We start from the raw sequence: 18,181 nt of genomic DNA on the forward strand, positions 1-18,181 counted from the left end.
CTGTTCACAAATATAAATGGGTATTTCACCCCAATAATAGTAGAATTCAATAAGTTTAAGCTGCATATCAATCATTGCTTTTGAAACCAGTGGACAGCCAGTGAAAACAGCTGCTTAGTGCGGATCCCAGCCTATGGAATAAAAGTGGGGCTTTTATTGCTCAATCTAATTCATGCTGATAAAAAAATATCCATTGCTTCTTGAGGAATTGAACTTATAAATGCCTCATAAATGTAAACATACACTGTATAGCCTCATAACATGGTTAAAACAATTTTCATATCATGGATGGTCAGTCCTTGCATCCATAGCGGTGTCTTAATCTGAGAGTGGTTACATTTCACCAGGCCCACCCCTCAGCTTTTTACCAAAAACAGAGGCGGGTTGGCCATTTTGTTATCGTTTCATCTGTGGATTTGCCCTTTAAACAGCTGCATATTATCGAGATATTAAAGTGTCACCAACAAAAAGGTGAAAACAATTGGCCTACAGCAAATGGCATTCATTTTTCACATGTAAATAGCACTTTTCAGTAGTGCTCAAAGCAATCCATTCCATGAGTGCAGCATTTATTTTTTAACTTGAATCAATGAGCCCAATAACAAAAATCAAACAACAGAGTAGGGCTGGCTAATAAGTCCTTAGTTTTGGGGTTGTGCTCAGGTAAAACAATTTGGCGAATCTATACTTCCATATTTCCACATCCTATTCTTGAAGATCAAGGGGTATAACATTTATTGGAATGACTGCAAATCTGACAGAGTTAGGTTTTTAATGTAAAGATATAATTTAAATCGTATTATTGTATGTAGTAGAAAGCGATGGGTTGGAAGAAGCCTACATAACCAACCCATAATGTAAAATGTAGCATCCATATAAGGCCAGCTATGTAAACTAACATTGATTTATCCTGCAATAGATGTAGTTCAATTGGTAACATACATTTCTGTCTTCTTCTAATGCCTCTTAAGGGGAAAATAATCTAAAAGTAACAAAGCGCTTGGGTAATCCAAAAGTTACGTTATTGATTACAATTTTGGAAAGGCAACTAGTAACTGTAACGGATGATATTTAGAAAGTAACCTACCCAACCCTGCTTGTGACATATCTCCCTTGTTGAAAAATAATCCTCTCACCTCTCTGGTGAGCAACAAAGGGACCAAAGGCTACTGCTCGGAGGTCCACTCAGCTCTTTCTACAGGCTTAGGCTACACACTGAGATCTGCAAAGAAACCTTATTCTGCTAACTTTTTTGTTCTGTTCTTTTCTCCTTCTGCTTCCTTTTTTTACTCCATTTCATCTTGCAATCTCTCTCACATAAGGGCACCTCTCCCTCTGACAGATAAAACTGATCCGGATACATCTGCTGTTCTCTACAGACCATAGGTCAGGGGTCAGGGAGGTCAGACGTATCTACTGTGACCTTAATGAAGATGGTATCGTCCTTGATGTAAGTACCGTTCTCCAGCACAGTCTGGGCCACGAACAGCGGGCAGCCTGAGGCTATGTTCATCTCTGCTGTGGGCCGTCTGAAGCTGCTGCTATTGGGGTCTGGTTTAAAGGCATCCCCTAAGTGCTTTCTGGCTGGGCCCTGATCCATCAGCATCAAGGTCACCTTCTGCTTAAAGGGCCAGAGCAGAAGGGCATCGTACTCGCCACGCATCACCACGAAGAACAGCGACAAGTGGGTTCCTTTCCCCATGCCGTCTCCGTTCAGGTAGACCCGGGCACACATCTTGTAGCCAAAGTAGCCAGTGTAGAAAGGCTGGCTGTAGAGAGACAGGGTCTTTGACGCCACGGCTTCTTGTTTCCGCCGCTTGTAGTCACGGATCTTCCAGATGAGCATCCCATTGAAGGAGGCCGTCTCTAGGACCTGGAAGCGCAGGTCCATGTCTGCTAGTCGGATCTCATGGACGCTCAGCATGTCGTCGTGACGGGAGAGCTGTGTCTCTAAAGAACATGCAGAGAAACAAAAGCAAGCCAATGGAATAAGAGCCCTGTATTGTCTGCACCACTCTCGACTGCTCTCTACTCTTGACTAAAAAGCTATTTCAGTTTTTTAAATTTAAATATTCAATCATTTCTTTGCTCATAATGTCGTTTCAGACTTTGAGCATAACAGATTGGACCAATGTCACATTAAACTTTGAGAAACTCCTAAAAGCGAGTTACACATGATTACAGGTTTTAGTGGCAGTGAAGTGCTAAAGAGCATTCACAAGACAAGTGTTGAGAACGAGAGAATTCAAGGCAACTCACCTAGTGTGTGTGTGGCTGGGTTGGCCCCGCCCCGCCCTCCTTCTAGAGTGGCGACTCTGGAGCGGATGCTCTCCACGGTTCCTCGGAGGGTCTCCACCTCCTCTCGGACAGACCTCAGAGACCTCAGCTCCAGCTCCATCTCCAGAAGCTTCTCAGAGTGGGAACTCATCAACTCCTACATGGAGGAACAATCACACACACAGTTACACACACTTCCATATAGGGCTGCTCGATCAAGCAAATTTTAAATCAAAATTGCGATATTGACGTGCAATATCGCATGAGGCTTCGATATTTAGAAAGCGCCACATAGCCATCCGTAAAGACAATTTTTTAAACAGATTTCTCTCGCAGCCTCTCCTCTTTTGTCCGCTTCCCAATCACACGCCAAGCCCCACCCCCTGTCACTCAAGCAGGCAGAGTTCCTCACACTCGAGATGCACTCTGCTAGAGATATTAGAAAAGGAGATAAGAATCACTGCGGGAAATGAATGGAGAAACGTATAACGCGCCACCCAGCAGACTGTTGACCAATAACGTTCACGTTGCCATGCTGTGTCTCGTAGTTGCTAAACTAATCTTCACGCAATCCCTTAAAAGTCAGGGTAAATTATGTAATGTCACGATTTCAAGACCTGTTCTAACACTGCCATAAATCTACAGAGTAAGGATAATAGAGATGTAGACGTGGCTCTGATTGGGCAATTATGACCCTGTAATAACCAATTAGATCAACTTAAGGATATATTTCAACCTAGGTCCACAACGTCTTGACCCTCCAACAATGAATTCTATACTAAAAATGTATACAGCAATACATTATTTCAGAGAATAAAGGAGCTTGAACTCTTGCTAGAACAAGAGAGAGGGAAGAGGAGGCTAATTAAGTTTCTAATGAGGAAGAGGATAAACACGATGGAAGACAAATATGTCGCTTAATATACACTGTGTAAAAAACATTAGGAACACCTTCCTAATATTAAGTTACACCCTCTGAACAGCATGGACTCTACAAGGTGTCAAAAGCGTTCCACGGGGATTCTGGCCCATGTTGACTCCAATGCTTCCCACAGTTGTGTCAAGTTGACTGGATGTCCTTTGGGTGGTGGACCATTCTTGATACACACGGGAAACTGTTGAGCGTGAAAAACCCAGCAGGGTTGCAGTTCTTGACACAAACCGTTACGCCTGGCACCTACTACCATACTCCGTTCAAAACACACTTCAAATATTTTGCCTTGCCCGTTCACCCTCTGAACGGCACACATACACAACCCATGTGTCAATTGTCTCAAGGCTTCAAAAAATCCCCTCCCCTTCATCTACACTGACTGAAGTGTATTTAACAAGTGATGTCAATAAGGGATCATAGCTTTCACCTGGTCAGTTGGTCATGGAAAGAGCAGGTGTCCTTAATGTTTTGTACGCTCAGTACTATTAGGCGTAGCCTATAGCCCTACTTTCAGAAACTGAACTGAGTGATATATTATTTGATATATTACTTCTTTGAAGGATGCAGAAGTTGAAGGAGTCTATTAAAGAGGCAGAAATGCAGGACTCCTTCGAACAGTTGAGCCCTGAGGCAAAGGCGTTCTGCAGGACTCAAGTGAAACATGCATTGCTCAAAAACAAGAGGGAGAAGATTCACAAAAGAGATTAAAGGAGTTTTCCCTCCAAATCCCTACACCACAGCCCAAAGTGCTACAAAGAGCTGAGGAAGACATTCGCCCTAGCAACCTTGTGTTTGTGTCCTCAGCCAAATGAAGAGGAGCACAGCGCATGACCACTGAAGAAAGAAGCTGCATACTTGTCCTTGATGAGATAACAGTTAAAGATCATCTTGATTACAACAAGAGTTGATGGTGTCTGTTAAGACAACAACAAACAAGCCTGCCAGACAGGATCTATGAACACTAGCCTAACGGAAAGATGGAAACAGGTAGGACTATATCATGTCTTCTTTACTTACCCATCATCAAGACAACAACAAAAGAGGACAACCACCTAAACTAACCAAAGGGACAACCACTTATACTAATGCACTCCTACTTTTACAGCCAATAGGTTATTTAGTTTCCAAATCTACCATGCCCAGTGACCGTATGTATAGTCTCCCTATAGGAGGGTGCAGTTCATCTCCTTGATGATGTTGGACTGAGTGGAAGGAACACTCTCTCTATAGCCTAGAGCTCTTGCTTGACCCGCTGTTTTTGACACCTGCTAATCACAAATGACTAATTATACTAATCGCTTATTGGAGGTTCAATAGGTTCATCACTATGCTTCTGTCCAGATAGGAGTCTGGTCATCAGTTTTTGTGGCGGCACATCAAAATGTTTTACAACATTGATAAAACAAACAGCTTGAAGCTTTGCTCCTGAGCTAACAGACCGACACATCCACCTGCCAACATGAGGGTTCGGGCTGGCAACTCAAATCTTCAGCCATTCTGTTACTGCAGGTAGGCCTTCACATATCTCACTTATCAAACAATGCCAATGCACACTGTCAATGTAATGCATAATGTTGCTGACTGGATCAACTGCATTACCTACCAATCTACACTGAACTAAAAATAGAAATGCAACAATTTCAAACATTTTACTGAGTTTCAGTCACATATATCATTAAGCCTTAATCTATGGATTTCATATGACTGGGAATACGGATATGGATCTATTGGTCTCATAACTTTAAAAAAAGGGGGCGTGGATCAGAAAACCAGTCAGTATCTGGTGTGACCACCATTTGCATCATGCAGCGCGACACATCTCCTTCACAGACTTGATCAGGCTGTTTGATTGTGGCCTGTGGAATGTTGTCCCACTCCTCTTCAATGGCTGTGTGAAGTTGCTGGATTTTATTTGGGGGGGGACTGGAACACGCTGTTGTACACGTCGATCCAGAGCATCCCAAAACGTGCTCAATGGGTGACATGTCTGGTAAGTATGCAGGCCATGGAAGAACTGGGACATTTTCAGCTTCCATGAATTATGTACAGACCCTTGTGACATGGGGCTGTGGATTATCATGCTGAAACATGAGGTGATGACGGCGAATGAATAACATGACAATGGGCATCAGGATCACGTCATCTCTGTGCATTCAAATGGCCATCGATAAAATGCAATTGTGTTGGTTGTCTATAGCTTATGCTTTCCCATATCATAACCCCACCGCGACCATGGGGCACTCCGTTCACATCAGCAAAACACTCTCCCACACGATGACATACACGTTGTCTGCCATCTGCCCGGATCAGTTGAAACCGGGATTAATCCATGAAGAGCACACTTCTCCAGCGTGCTAGTTGCCATTGAAGGTGAGCATTTGCCCAATGAAGTCGGTTACGATGCCGATCTGCAGTCAGGTCAAGACCCTGGTGAGGACGAGCATGCAGATGAGCTTCACAGACAGTTTGTGCAGAAATTCTTCGGTTGTGCAAATCCACAGATTCCTCAGCTGCCCGGGTGGCTGGTCTCAGATAATCTCGCAAGTGAAGAAGCCGGACGTGGAGGTCCTGGGCTGGCGTGGTTACACGTGGTCTGCGGTTGTGAGGCCGGTTGGACGTACTGCCAAATTCTCTAAAACAACATTGGAAAGGGGGATACCTACTCAGTTGTACAACTGAATGCATTCAACTGTAATGTGTCTTCCGCATTTAACCCAACCCCTCTGAACGAGAGAGGAGCGGGGAGCTGCCTTAAATCGACAGGAGGCGGCTTATGGTAGTGAAATTAAAGTGATATTCTCTGGCAACAGCTCTGGTGGACATTCTTGCAGTCAGCATGCCAATTCCACACTCCCTCAAAACTTGAGACATCTGTGACCTACATCCCATACGGTCTCCCATCGACACCACTTGAACAGGTGTGTAAGAGTAGTTTATAGTGCAGGAGATACACAATTAATTTCACTCTGTGAAATTTAGTGACATAATTGATAACGAGAAACACAATGATTGACCAAATTTTGGTGTGTAGCGTTGTACTCATATGACTACAAATAATTCTATATGAATAACTACATAAATCTAAGTCCAATTGTAAAAAAGTTATTAATTTAGAGAATATGATCCATTATCCCAACAATATACCAAAGCAATTGAGAAAAAGGAATGTTACTAATATGGTTGATGTCACTCCTCTAAAAGGAAGAGATCAGTGACAGCGTCGAGGCAGAGGTGCAAGCGTATGTGGCTGGTTGGGTGGCCCGGAAGCTGTCCCTGGATGGAGACCTAGGGAATTGGGACAGGCGTGGTGACCTAGTCGACCAGAGGAGAGGACCACTCCTATGCAGCCCAGCAAGGAGCACATTCATACAGCACAAAAGATTCACAGACACAGCAAATCTAAATCAGGCCTTCAGATGTGTTAATGGGCACTAGAGAAAAATAGAAAATCCAATCACACATATTTGGCAGAGAAAAACATAAAATAATAAAAAGCACACTTACAAAATCACAAAGACATATTCACTGCACAACACACAGACCAGCCAAAGCATGCCACCCTGCTTTCAGAGCAGTAGTACGCCATGTGTCGAATCAGTGCAGAGCTGCGCAGACAGCGCAAAACAATTCCTAGGACAAGAGGCAGCCAAGAAAAACTCAAACTGAAATGTTGAACAGTGTAGCTTAAAAACTAGAAAAATTGATGAACCTCCGAACCTTGCTGCCTAGTACGGATCTGGATTTAGACAGGGACATCGTACCATATCAGCTGCATCGCTCATATTGTATTACACTTATATTGTATGTTCTCTTGATAAGCATTGTTATTACATAGACTATCCTTTATATTTTGGTGGTGATGTATTTCTCGTGCTCCTGCCTTGTTTGTTGTAGCTAGAATCACGGGTTCCTCGTCATGCACGGTACTTTGTATCAGCAGCAGCACTATTGCTGATGTCATTGGTCTCAAAAAGACGTCGGTCTCAACATATTACAGGTTACATATTATAAGAACAACGTAATGTCTCCTCACCCACTCCCACCTACCACCCGGTCTCCTATCATAGTATCAGAGTTCTGCAGTTCTCTTTAAAATTGCAGTACCACATTGGTACTTACTATGTTTAGATCGTTGTGTCCACTGAGAAAGTATGTGATGATTTTGCTGGCTACTGCTAAGCAGGTGCGGTTCCTTAATCCTTCCACTACCTCATCCTTCTAATATTACCCAACCATGTTGGCTTTGCTAGACCAAGAACAATGACACCTGAATATCAAAAAAATAATGTTACATGATCTTCCTCAGGTCTGTTTTATTTACATTTCCAGCTAGCTAACTCATTTCGATACGAACACACAACTAACACAATTGACTGCTTTTGCAAAATAGCAGATGTCATTTAATTTGATAAAAAAGGAGAGTTGTTGAAGTTTGACGACTCAGAAACTCATCAATGTTCAATTTAACAACATATTTCTACAATTTGATTGCTATGTTTCTGTTGATCAGATGGTCTCTATGTCAGTCACCACTCAACCGAAAAACAAATCTTTGCGATTGCGCGAATATAGCACTGATGACTGGTCGTGAGCCTGCTGGGCGGAGCGTTATACATTTCTCTTCATTTTCCACTGGGATTCTTATCTCCTCCTTTCTCTAAAATCTCTGGCTAAATCCACTGACAGGGCAAACATTGCTAGCAAACTTTGGCTAATATACAGGCCGGTACCAGTGGTGGAGTATATCAGCATTGTTTGTGCAATAGCTTGTTCTTAAAATCAGAGAAGAAAATGCAAAGAATATTCTAAAATCTTTGTCTGAATGTACCCATCTATTTTAATCGAATTAGGGTCCCCTGGGAAACACTGACCAACACTTTGGTTCCTACTCTGTCACAACTATCTCCTCCCTTACTTCCGTTGTCATACCAAACAAAACTGCATTCCATGTTCCCACTGTATTCCAACCATAGCAATAGAATGATCATTCTAATTTTACATTTCTAACAGTTCACCCAAGTCTTTTGATCTATAATCGCAAGTAAAATCGCAATTGCAATAATTGGTACAAAAATCGCAATTAATGTTTTGCATATATCGTGCAGCCCCACTTCCATACATGACAGGACTTTACCTGCAACTGAGAAATAAGTAAATGGGACTGAAGGACAGTGCATTATGTCATGATGCATGTCAAAGACAAGTATTATTATGTATGCCAAAGACGAGTATTACGTCTTTATTACAAGGTTAGATAATGACACAGAATTGGATCTTTACCTGCATGGCATTGAGCTTCTGGTCCAGCTGTCTATTCTTCTCCCTCATCTCCTCGTAGTGAGATAATGTTTCAGACAGACGGCTGCTCAGGCCCGGCAGAACCTTGTACCGCTCTAGAAGCTCTCCTTTAACATCCTCCACCTAGACGATAAACAATATCTGTTGTTGTTATTACTGCTTCGTTGCCCTGAACTACAGTAACTATTCAGCCCTAGGGTTAGTTGTTGTTAGGAAGTTAGCTGTGTGGTTCATTAAGTTTCAATTCTCCCAATTGATTTATTTCGGGTACTTCCCAAAATATATTTTGTTGTTAGTGTGTTACATATAAATGCACATACAAAAACGTGCGAATCAACAATTTCATTATGCTGATTCTATAAAATGTTTCCTCTAATTGTACACAAGGCAAATTGTTGTAAAAAATTCAAGGTAATTGCAGTACCTTGGCCTCCAGTGTAGTGTTTCTGGTTGCCATCAACCGCAGGTGTTCAGAGGCAAAGCTAGATTCATGGTCCCTCATGTCTTGGTTGAGACCCTACAGCGGAGCAACAGGGAACATCAGATCAGTAACATACCAGCTTAAAACTACTGTATGATCTCCTAAATGTGGCCGAGTTGGTATTCAGTGGGACAGTAGCACCACTTTCTTATGATCACAATAGCAAGACAAAGGAGTAGGAGAGCCATCACTGGGAGTTCATAGTGGCCATGTTATTAGAACTTCTATTAAGCATGTTATTATTAATAACATTTCTAACAGTCATAGTAACATGAAGGCTGACCTTGAAATTGCATCCAAAGCGGATAAAGGAGCAGGTGACATGAGCCTTGGGACACTCATGTTGATGACTCGTCAGCTGAGAGTAGAAACACACATTCAGGTTCAATCATTTCCTTCTGTGTCAAGCATTTTTCAGTACACCGTGGTCTCAATGAAATGAGCAACACAAAAACTAAAACGATGTTTATCCATCTGATAAGTGGAAAGATGACCCTTCTTGTTTTGCATGAATACAATTTATATTACGAAAATTTAAATAAACTCCTTACTTTGCTCCGTAAGATGGAGGGGAAAGTACAATGATTGGGGCAGGCCACCGGAAATGAAGGACAAACGGTGTCTTTGTGTTTCTGAAAAAGTTATCAAGTAAAGAGAAATTGGCACTATAGAAAGAAAATACACCTAGTGAATATTCACACAAAAAATATTGAACACAAATACTGAACTGGCTCTACAACATCAATCAATGATATTGTTTAGGGAAGTAACAGTGTTGTTATAGTCCGTGATTAAGGTGGACTTAAATACATGCCAGTACCAGACAGACAGTGAGAAGGTCAATTCTGGTGACTTTTTAAAAATACATTCTACTCCAAAATTCATGAAAATGTAATGATGTTAACATCTGAAATATAACTGATGTGCGCCACTGCACTGTAGGGAGATGATGAGGAGCAAGTAGTGGCTGTGCGCTCATGGCTCTCATTCACACCACTGTTTCCTTCAAATATACCTTGTAACGTGTCACTGATCTTAAAGGGATAGTGCAACATTTGGCAATTAAGCCCCTTTTCTACTTACCCAGAGTCAGATGAACTCATGGATACCATGTGTATGTCTCTGCGTGCAGTTTGAACGGAGCTAGTTTCACTAGCATGCTAGCTGTTCCCATAGACTTCCAGTCATTGCGCTAATACTAGTTAGTAATTGTGCAAACGCTAGTCAGCAACTTCTTTCAAACTGCAGTCATATTTTTGGGATGCCTCTGCTAAATGAATGTATGGGAAACGCTGCAGTACTTATTTTGGGTGCCGGTCCTCTTTATATCCTTTTATACAGTATGTTGTTGTCTTAGGTCTCTCTTGGCGTGATGTGTGTTTTGTCCTATATTTATATGTTATTTATCTTTTAATCCCAGCCCCCGTCCCGCCAGGAGGTCTTTTGCCTTTTGGTAGGCCGTCATTGTAAATAAGAATTTGTTCTTAACTGACTTGGTGCCAGTACTAATTCTATTTAAAGAGTGAAAGAAAAATATTGATTTATGCAGTACTGCCACTCAGGTAAAAAAATAAATAAAAAAGAATCATGTTCATGTTGTAAATGACAATGCGTTGTAAATGTTCATATGTGCGCAGTGCTCAGCTGTTGGCTACAAATTTATGCTGGTGCTGTTATGTGCATCCCATCCTGCTGGGGTCTGTCCTCATCCTTCAGCCTTAGTCGATACGTACAGTGCCTTGCGAAAGTATTCGGCCCCCTTGAACTTTGCGACCTTTTGCCACATTTCAGGCTTCAAACATAAAGATATAAAACTGTATTTTTTTGTGAAGAATCAACAACAAGTGGGACACAATCATGAAGTGGAACGACATTTATTGGATATTTCAAACTTTTTTAACAAATCAAAAACTGAAAAATTGGGCGTGCAAAATTATTCAGCCCCCTTAAGTTAATACTTTGTAGCGCCACCTTTTGCTGCAATTAAAGCTGTAAGTCGCTTGGGGTATGTCTCTATCAGTTTTGCACATCGAGAGACTGACATTTTTTCCCATTCCTCCTTGCAAAACAGCTCGAGCTCAGTGATGGAGAGCATTTGTGAACAGCAGTTTTCAGTTCTTTCCACAGATTCTCGATTGGATTCAGGTCTGGACTTTGACTTGGCCATTCTAACACCTGGATATGTTTATTTTTGAACCATTCCATTGTAGATTTTGCTTTATGTTTTGGATCATTGTCTTGTTGGAAGACAAATCTCCGTCCCAGTCTCAGGTCTTTTGCAGACTCCATCAGGTTTTCTTCCAGAATGGTCCTGTATTTGGCTCCATCCATCTTCCCATCAATTTTAACCATCTTCCCTGTCCCTGCTGAAGAAAAGCAGGCCCAAACCATGATGCTGCCACCACCATGTTTGACAGTGGGGATGGTGTGTTCAGGGTGATGAGCTGTGTTGCTTTTACGCCAAACATAACGTTTTGCATTGTTGCCAAAAAGTTCAATTTTGGTTTCATCTGACCAGAGCACCTTCTTCCACATGTTTGGTGTGTCTCCCAGGTGGCTTGTGGCAAACTTTAAACGACACTTTTTATGGATATCTTTAAGAAATGGCTTTCTTCTTGCCACTCTTCCATAAAGGCCAGATTTGTGCAATATACGACTGATTGTTGTCCTATGGACAGAGTCTCCCACCTCAGCTGTAGATCTCTGCAGTTCATCCAGAGTGGTCATGGGCCTCTTGGCTGCATCTCTGATCAGTCTTCTCCTTGTATGAGCTGAAAGTTTAGAGGGACGGCCAGGTCTTGGTAGATTTGCAGTGGTCTGATACTCCTTCCATGTCAATATTATCGCTTGCACAGTGCTCCTTGGGATGTTTAAAGCTTGGGAAATGTTTTTGTATCCAAATCCGTCTTTAAACTTCTTCACAACAGTATCTCGGACCTGCCTGGTGTGTTCCTTGTTCTTCACGATGCTCTCTGCGCTTTTAACGGACCTCTGAGACTATCACAGTGCAGGTGCATTTATACAGAGACTTGATTACACACAGGTGGATTGTATTTATCATCATTAGTCATTTAGGTCAACATTGGATCATTCAGAGATCCTCACTGAACTTCTGGAGAGGGCTGAATAATTTTGCACGCCCAATTTTTTAGTTTTTGAAATGTTAAAAAAGTTTGAAATATCCAATAAATGTCGTTCCACTTCATGATTGTGTCCCACTTGTTGATTCTTCACAAAAAAATACAGTTTTATATCTTTATGTTTGAAGCCTGAAATGTGGCAAAAGGTCGCAAAGTTCAAGGGGGCCGAATACTTTCGCAAGGCACTGTAACATAGAATATGCTTATCCAGAGCGACTTAGGCCAACAATAGGTAAGACAACCACATATCAGTCGCATATTGCTGAAATTATTTTCAATACTTCCTAAACAAACACAATAGCCTATATTTCTGTGCACAAAAATTTGCACGGACTGGACAGTGATTTTTATTGGGAAGGGACAAGAAAGTTCCCGGGGTGATATAACTGTTGCGAGATCAGGACAATTCAGGGAAAAAAATGACAGGACAAGGGACATGAATTAATTTTCACTCCGGTGTCAACCTCTAGTCTGTGGTAAACACAGGCTTAGGAGATCTTATATGTTTTCTTCTATGAGATAAACTTCAGCAAACAACACTTTTTGTGAATTTTGAATAATTTATGTAATCACATAAAGGCTTCATAATTGATAAAGGTCATGTTAACGGACTGCTATTATCTCACATAACAAAACGTATAAGATCTCCAAAGCCTGTGTTGACCTCATTTTCAGCGATTATTCAAAAACCCTATTCTTTCGCCATTCATATTTCCCATAGGGATGGCTGAACAAACCAGAGGGAACTCATTTCCGGGTTTTAGGACTACAATCTGATGAGCTCTATTATAATCAGATCACATTATGACGTCATGATGTGGACCAAAAGTTCCATACCACCTGAACTGGCTTAAATTCCAGGTATTTTTTTTCTTTTTTTACACAGAAAGGGTATAGACCTCGTTTTTTTTTTTAAGCAGGAAACTCACGTTTAAACTTCCCCCTTAAAATCAAAATATTCTATAGGAGGTGCAGGTTTGGTGAGCACCGGCCTAACTCCAGTAGTGGTTCTAGTTACCTGTAACTCAGTCATGGCCATCTTCTGCATGCAGAATTCACAGGTGGTCTCCCTGTGTTTACATTTCCAACTCAAATGTTCAGGAATGTCTTTGCGCATCATCTTCTCTTTGCACTTTCCCAAAGGGCATGGCACCTCAAAATACGGACACACATTTAAATGATCCTGGTAAAAAAAAAAAAAAACATTTAAGGAAAAGGAATCATGAGTGTAAAGAAAATGTTACGTATTATTATAGTAATTCATAACAGTTGATGGGAAAAGTCCAACCAATGTGACGAGCATCAAGGAGAATTGTAGATAAACATTTTTCTAATACGGTCATTCAAAAATGGGTGGATCTTTTTGCAGTTCAGAGTTTGAATACCGACAGCGTGCACTGTGCAACAATGGGACGTTTTATTTCCCCCAGTCAGACACTTACCATGACCTGCTGTAAACTGATCTGCTCCTTACAGCCGTTCTTTTCACTCCTGCAGTACACTCTCAGAGCCATGATCTCTCTATGGCAGCATACGTCACGGAAGACCTGACAAAACACACACACACACAACACGATTGTCACTGATTATGTTCAAGGCCATTTAGAATGGGTATACAGCAGGGATGGGCAACTTTGATGGGAATGGGGGCCACCAAAAATCTGAACTCATCATGAGGGGCCTCAGTGGCTCGTGGGTCTGCGTACCCACATCCATACCCATACACGCAGTCAGATGACGTTTTAAATGTTATTTAGTGCAATTCTACACCTTCTGCCATGGGGCGTAGAGAAAATGTTGCTGTTTTTAAAGCAACTTTACCATGGGTGTAGAGAAGATCTTGCCACTTTTATAACTAATTTCCTGCAATTCTACTCATTTTGCCATAGGGTGGAGAGAAATGGTTGCAGATTTGAATTGATATCTGAATGAATAACTAATAAACTGAATGGGTTTAGATCGCTCGCTAAACTAACTTATCAATTTAAAAAACGGTAGCTGATATGGGCTAATTGAGTGCACAACCAAATTTCGAAATGTACCTTGTGTATTCTACTATTTTAACTCTCAACAGTTAGTCGAGACCCTGACTGAGTTAAAAATTAAAAATAACTTTCATTTTTTCCCCCCTTGTGGCTGGTATATAGGGGTGATGATAGTGATGCAAATCATTTTCAGTCTTACCTTGTCTTTGAACAGAGGTTCCTTATCTTCTGGACATACTGGATTCGGTTTGCTGTAAAGTAGATTTAACTAATAATTTATGTCCAATCAAGCATCCTATTAACAACTAGTGGCCAATGACTTCATTATTCCTCCATCATCATCACATGATCATTGAATGACAAACCAATCTTACCAGAAAGACAGCTGACATATCAAACACACTGACAAGAAGACATTTCTGTAATTTCTCAACTGTAATTTCCTAAAATATAAACATACCCATTCATTCTCACACTCAGCATGAATATCAAATCTCTTCTCCTCACCTTAGCTGATCAGAGATACAGGTTTCACAGAACCTGTGTCCGCATTCTGTCTGCCTGGGGTTGCAGAGCACCAGCTTGCAGGACTCACAGCAGTACTTGGGTTCCGGGGTGGCTACGAAGTGGTCCCTGAAGCCCCCGTGCTGGGGTAGGAAGCCTGCCACGTGGTCGCTGGGCCAGGGGCGCTGGGCCAGGGAGAGAGCGGCCAGGGAGAGAGCGCATTGCTGGAGGGGGATCTGCAGCTCCCGCCCGTCCGCATTCCGCCCTGCTGACATGACCTGGGGAGGGCACACACGTACACACACACAGACAGACATGAGCTGAGAGATGTTTCATAAAATGTACAGTTGCAACATACAGGACAAACACAACATGGTGTTTCAGCTGAGGCTGTGTGTGTTAATGCTGAGCATTCATTGCCACATCAACAGCTCACGACTGTCAGGCCAAGCCTTGGGAAACCCCTTTATAACAGGCATAGCTAACTGGGTCTAATTTTATCCCCGCTCTGACTCGGAGCAGAGTGGAGTGCACAAGCAGGAAGGCCTGGGACTGGAATAAAACATACCCAAAATTAGATAGAGAGGACAGAACTTAATCTAGACTGAACCAAGCCTTTATTATTGACTTGCCAAAACATTATTCACTTTAGGAGTGCAAGCAGTCTAGGCTAGAACATCCTTCAATTGACTCAAATCCCATGTAAATACAGCATACACCATCACCCCCCCCCCCAAAAAAAACTTCTACTAGTAGGTTCTAGTTAAAATGGAGAACTGAGAAAGGTTCCCGAGAAGCTAGAAATCAACTCTGAACTAATGACTGAACCATCAGGTCTACATCCTGTTACACGTTGTTCAAATGACTCATTCATATAGTACAACTGAACCCATTCAGACTGACACTGGTTAGGATATCAAGACTGGCCACTTCTACAACTCTGCCCTCAACGTTGAAAGTCCATCCAACCATCATCACTGGATGAGCAAATGGACTAGGCCTAGACTATTCACTGACCAGTTCATGTGGTTCGCAAGGGACTTCCTGGGATATTCAAGGGGCTTTTCCACATGCCTGTCCCTGTCCATCACCACTGACTGACTACACACACACACACACACACACACGTGTAAGCCTACACAAACTCCAGACACAGCTAGATAAAAGCTGTCAGCAAAAGTTTGAAATTTAGATTGGTTAGGCTAGATAGATAGATATCTTCGTTATCTCCTACCTAGAGTAACGCATATAGTACATTTGAGATTGTTTCGGGTACATTTGGTCCAGGGACGAGATTAGTCAGGTCTATCTTCCTTGACAGGAAATCTGTTTCTGATGAAACGCTGAGCATTATGTAAAATTGGGTATTTCCCCTGTTAATTACACTCACTGATAGGTTTACATGGAGAATGTCCGACATCTTTTGAGAAACAGGCTCATTATTCTACCGTATTTAAACCTGGTCATAATGCTTGATGCTGAAAGGACGCATTGTGTCTAACAGTGAGTGGAGGAAGAAAAAAGACGAGGGAAATCAGTTACATGTCATAGTTTCTCAGGCGAGATCCTCTCATATGGCCATGAAATGCACGAGCTATCTATTCTACTCAGACAATATCGGTACAGAGGGCAGTCTCTCCACTCCCATTATACAGATGTAGCCAAGTCTTGTTATGCTGGTTGAGTAACATGACATCACAAAACAAAAACGAAACAAGTAGGGGAATTCTCTGAGTGACCTTTCATTGCACTTAGGTTTGGCACAATTACCATAACCATGTAACTACTGGTATGGATAAAGATCATCATGACCATATATATATATATATATATATATATATTCATTTTTTTAATTGTGTGGAATGAACAGCTAACTGAAGACGGGATGGCCGGGCATTCAGGCAGTTGAGTCGGTTTCTGCTGTAACATGGACTATGCAACATGATTAAACATTGTTGCTCTTTGCTGAAACAAGCAAAATGTTGTAGCAAATGAGTCTTCAGTTGTCTAAGCAATACCCCCCTACCAGCAGAAACACATGCAGTCAGGAGAGAAAATGTGCGTCTGTTATAACAGTAACCGCGATCATTTGGCCGACCAATTACCGTCATCCAAAATTCCTATGACCGTCACAGCCCTAATTGCTCTAAATCAGATCAGAGTGTGTTGGTCGCATAGACAGATTTGCAGATGTTATCGCAGGTGCAGCGAAATGCTCGTGTTTCTAGCTACATGGAACACTATAACCTGAAAGCAAGAGAACTTGGAAACAGGTGACTCTTCCCAGAACAGATGAATGTTTTTCTGATCAGTGATCTTAGACCTGGCCAATCAAAAATGTGATTCTGTTAAAGAATGTTTTCAATGTTTCATATGCATATAGGCATACCGTTTGGCATGTCTCAAAGGCAATATTGACATATGATAAGCATATATTTCAATACAAATGTATTTTTGCACCCAATATTTACTATTACCAGACTGTTCACCGTGTCTGATAATAGAAACCACCCTCCAAGATAGAAAATCATGCAAATGACTTGAGGTACATTTTTGGACAACCAATTTGTCATAACTGCAATTAATGTATTGCACATGCATTGGTGTAAAATTGAAGATCTTATAATATGTCATGTCAACGTAAAATGACATGACAAGGTGATCATGTGGAATAATACATATTTAGAATATGCCATTATTGGTAAATCTTCACCATGGTTTAGATGGCTGAGTGTAGGCAATTCAGTGCACCACAATGGATGTTTTAAATTACATCATACCCCAATTTGAAGCCTCCCTAGCTCCACACACGTTTTGGCTCACAACTGCATGGCTACTCAACATGTTGCAATCTACAGACAGACATAGCTACATAAAAGTCAAATTCACTATAATATCATTAGCTTTCCCGTCTAGCAACAATACTTACATGAATCAGATATAACGTGGGCCAACGCAACGCCGTTTTCCAGGAGCTACAATGTTACAAATGGAGCTTCGATGAATGGCACGTTCATGAACACCACAATGTAACCGCTTACAATGAAAACGACCAAACACTGCCGGTTTTAAAACAGGCAGCTAGAGGCTTTTGATCGGTAGCTGACATTTTAAAAACAGAATGTTAAAAGGAAATGTACTAAAATCCATACGGGAATATAGCAGAAAAAGCAGCCGCTGCTGACTTGCTCTTGTCTTGATGTCTAGTGGTTGGAAAGCCCCCTTTGCTTTGGTCTTACTTCCTCAGGAAATCCCCGTCAAGAAAAAAATGGTAGTCAGCCAGTGGTAGAGGCCATGATGTGTTGTATGGTATTTCCGCTAGATGGCAGTGTCATCATCAAGTGTACTACGGGAATTGCTGTCAGATATACAAACGTGGGACATTTTACTGTTTGTAATGGTCTGTACCCATCACTTATAGCACATGAGTCATTTCCTTCTATTCAGTAAAACATTTATTTTCTCCTCCTGTCCTGAAACAATACTTGATCCTTCTTCAGCAAAGGCATTTATTTAAAAATAACCTTTATTTAACCAAGTCAGTTAAGCACAAATTCTTATT

The 18,181-nt window shown here is 41.6% G+C and overlaps 1 protein-coding gene across 2 annotated transcripts; it reads right to left on the reverse strand.

Moving 5' to 3' along the window:
* Positions 1-757: 757 nt before the first annotated feature.
* traf3 (TNF receptor-associated factor 3) lies at positions 758-17,939 on the reverse strand. Of its 2 annotated transcripts, XM_024412834.2 has the most exons (12): positions 17,772-17,939; positions 17,549-17,594; positions 14,623-14,897; positions 14,315-14,366; positions 13,573-13,677; positions 13,149-13,313; positions 9,542-9,622; positions 9,274-9,348; positions 8,934-9,026; positions 8,492-8,632; positions 2,260-2,434; positions 758-1,950 (listed from the first exon to the last, which is right to left on the reverse strand). In XM_024412834.2, exons 3-12 carry the CDS (start codon positions 14,892-14,894, stop codon positions 1,388-1,390), a joined length of 1,722 nt encoding a protein of 573 aa, XP_024268602.1. In that variant the 5' UTR covers positions 14,895-14,897; positions 17,549-17,594; positions 17,772-17,939; the 3' UTR covers positions 758-1,387. The 2 variants fall into 2 exon arrangements, with proteins under 2 accessions (XP_024268602.1, XP_024268600.1); XM_024412832.2 differs by having other exon boundaries at positions 17,549-17,939.
* Positions 17,940-18,181: the final 242 nt, after the last annotated feature.

Source organism: Oncorhynchus tshawytscha, linkage group LG11, assembly GCF_018296145.1.
Source record: "Oncorhynchus tshawytscha isolate Ot180627B linkage group LG11, Otsh_v2.0, whole genome shotgun sequence".
Lineage (NCBI taxonomy): Eukaryota > Metazoa > Chordata > Actinopteri > Salmoniformes > Salmonidae > Oncorhynchus > Oncorhynchus tshawytscha.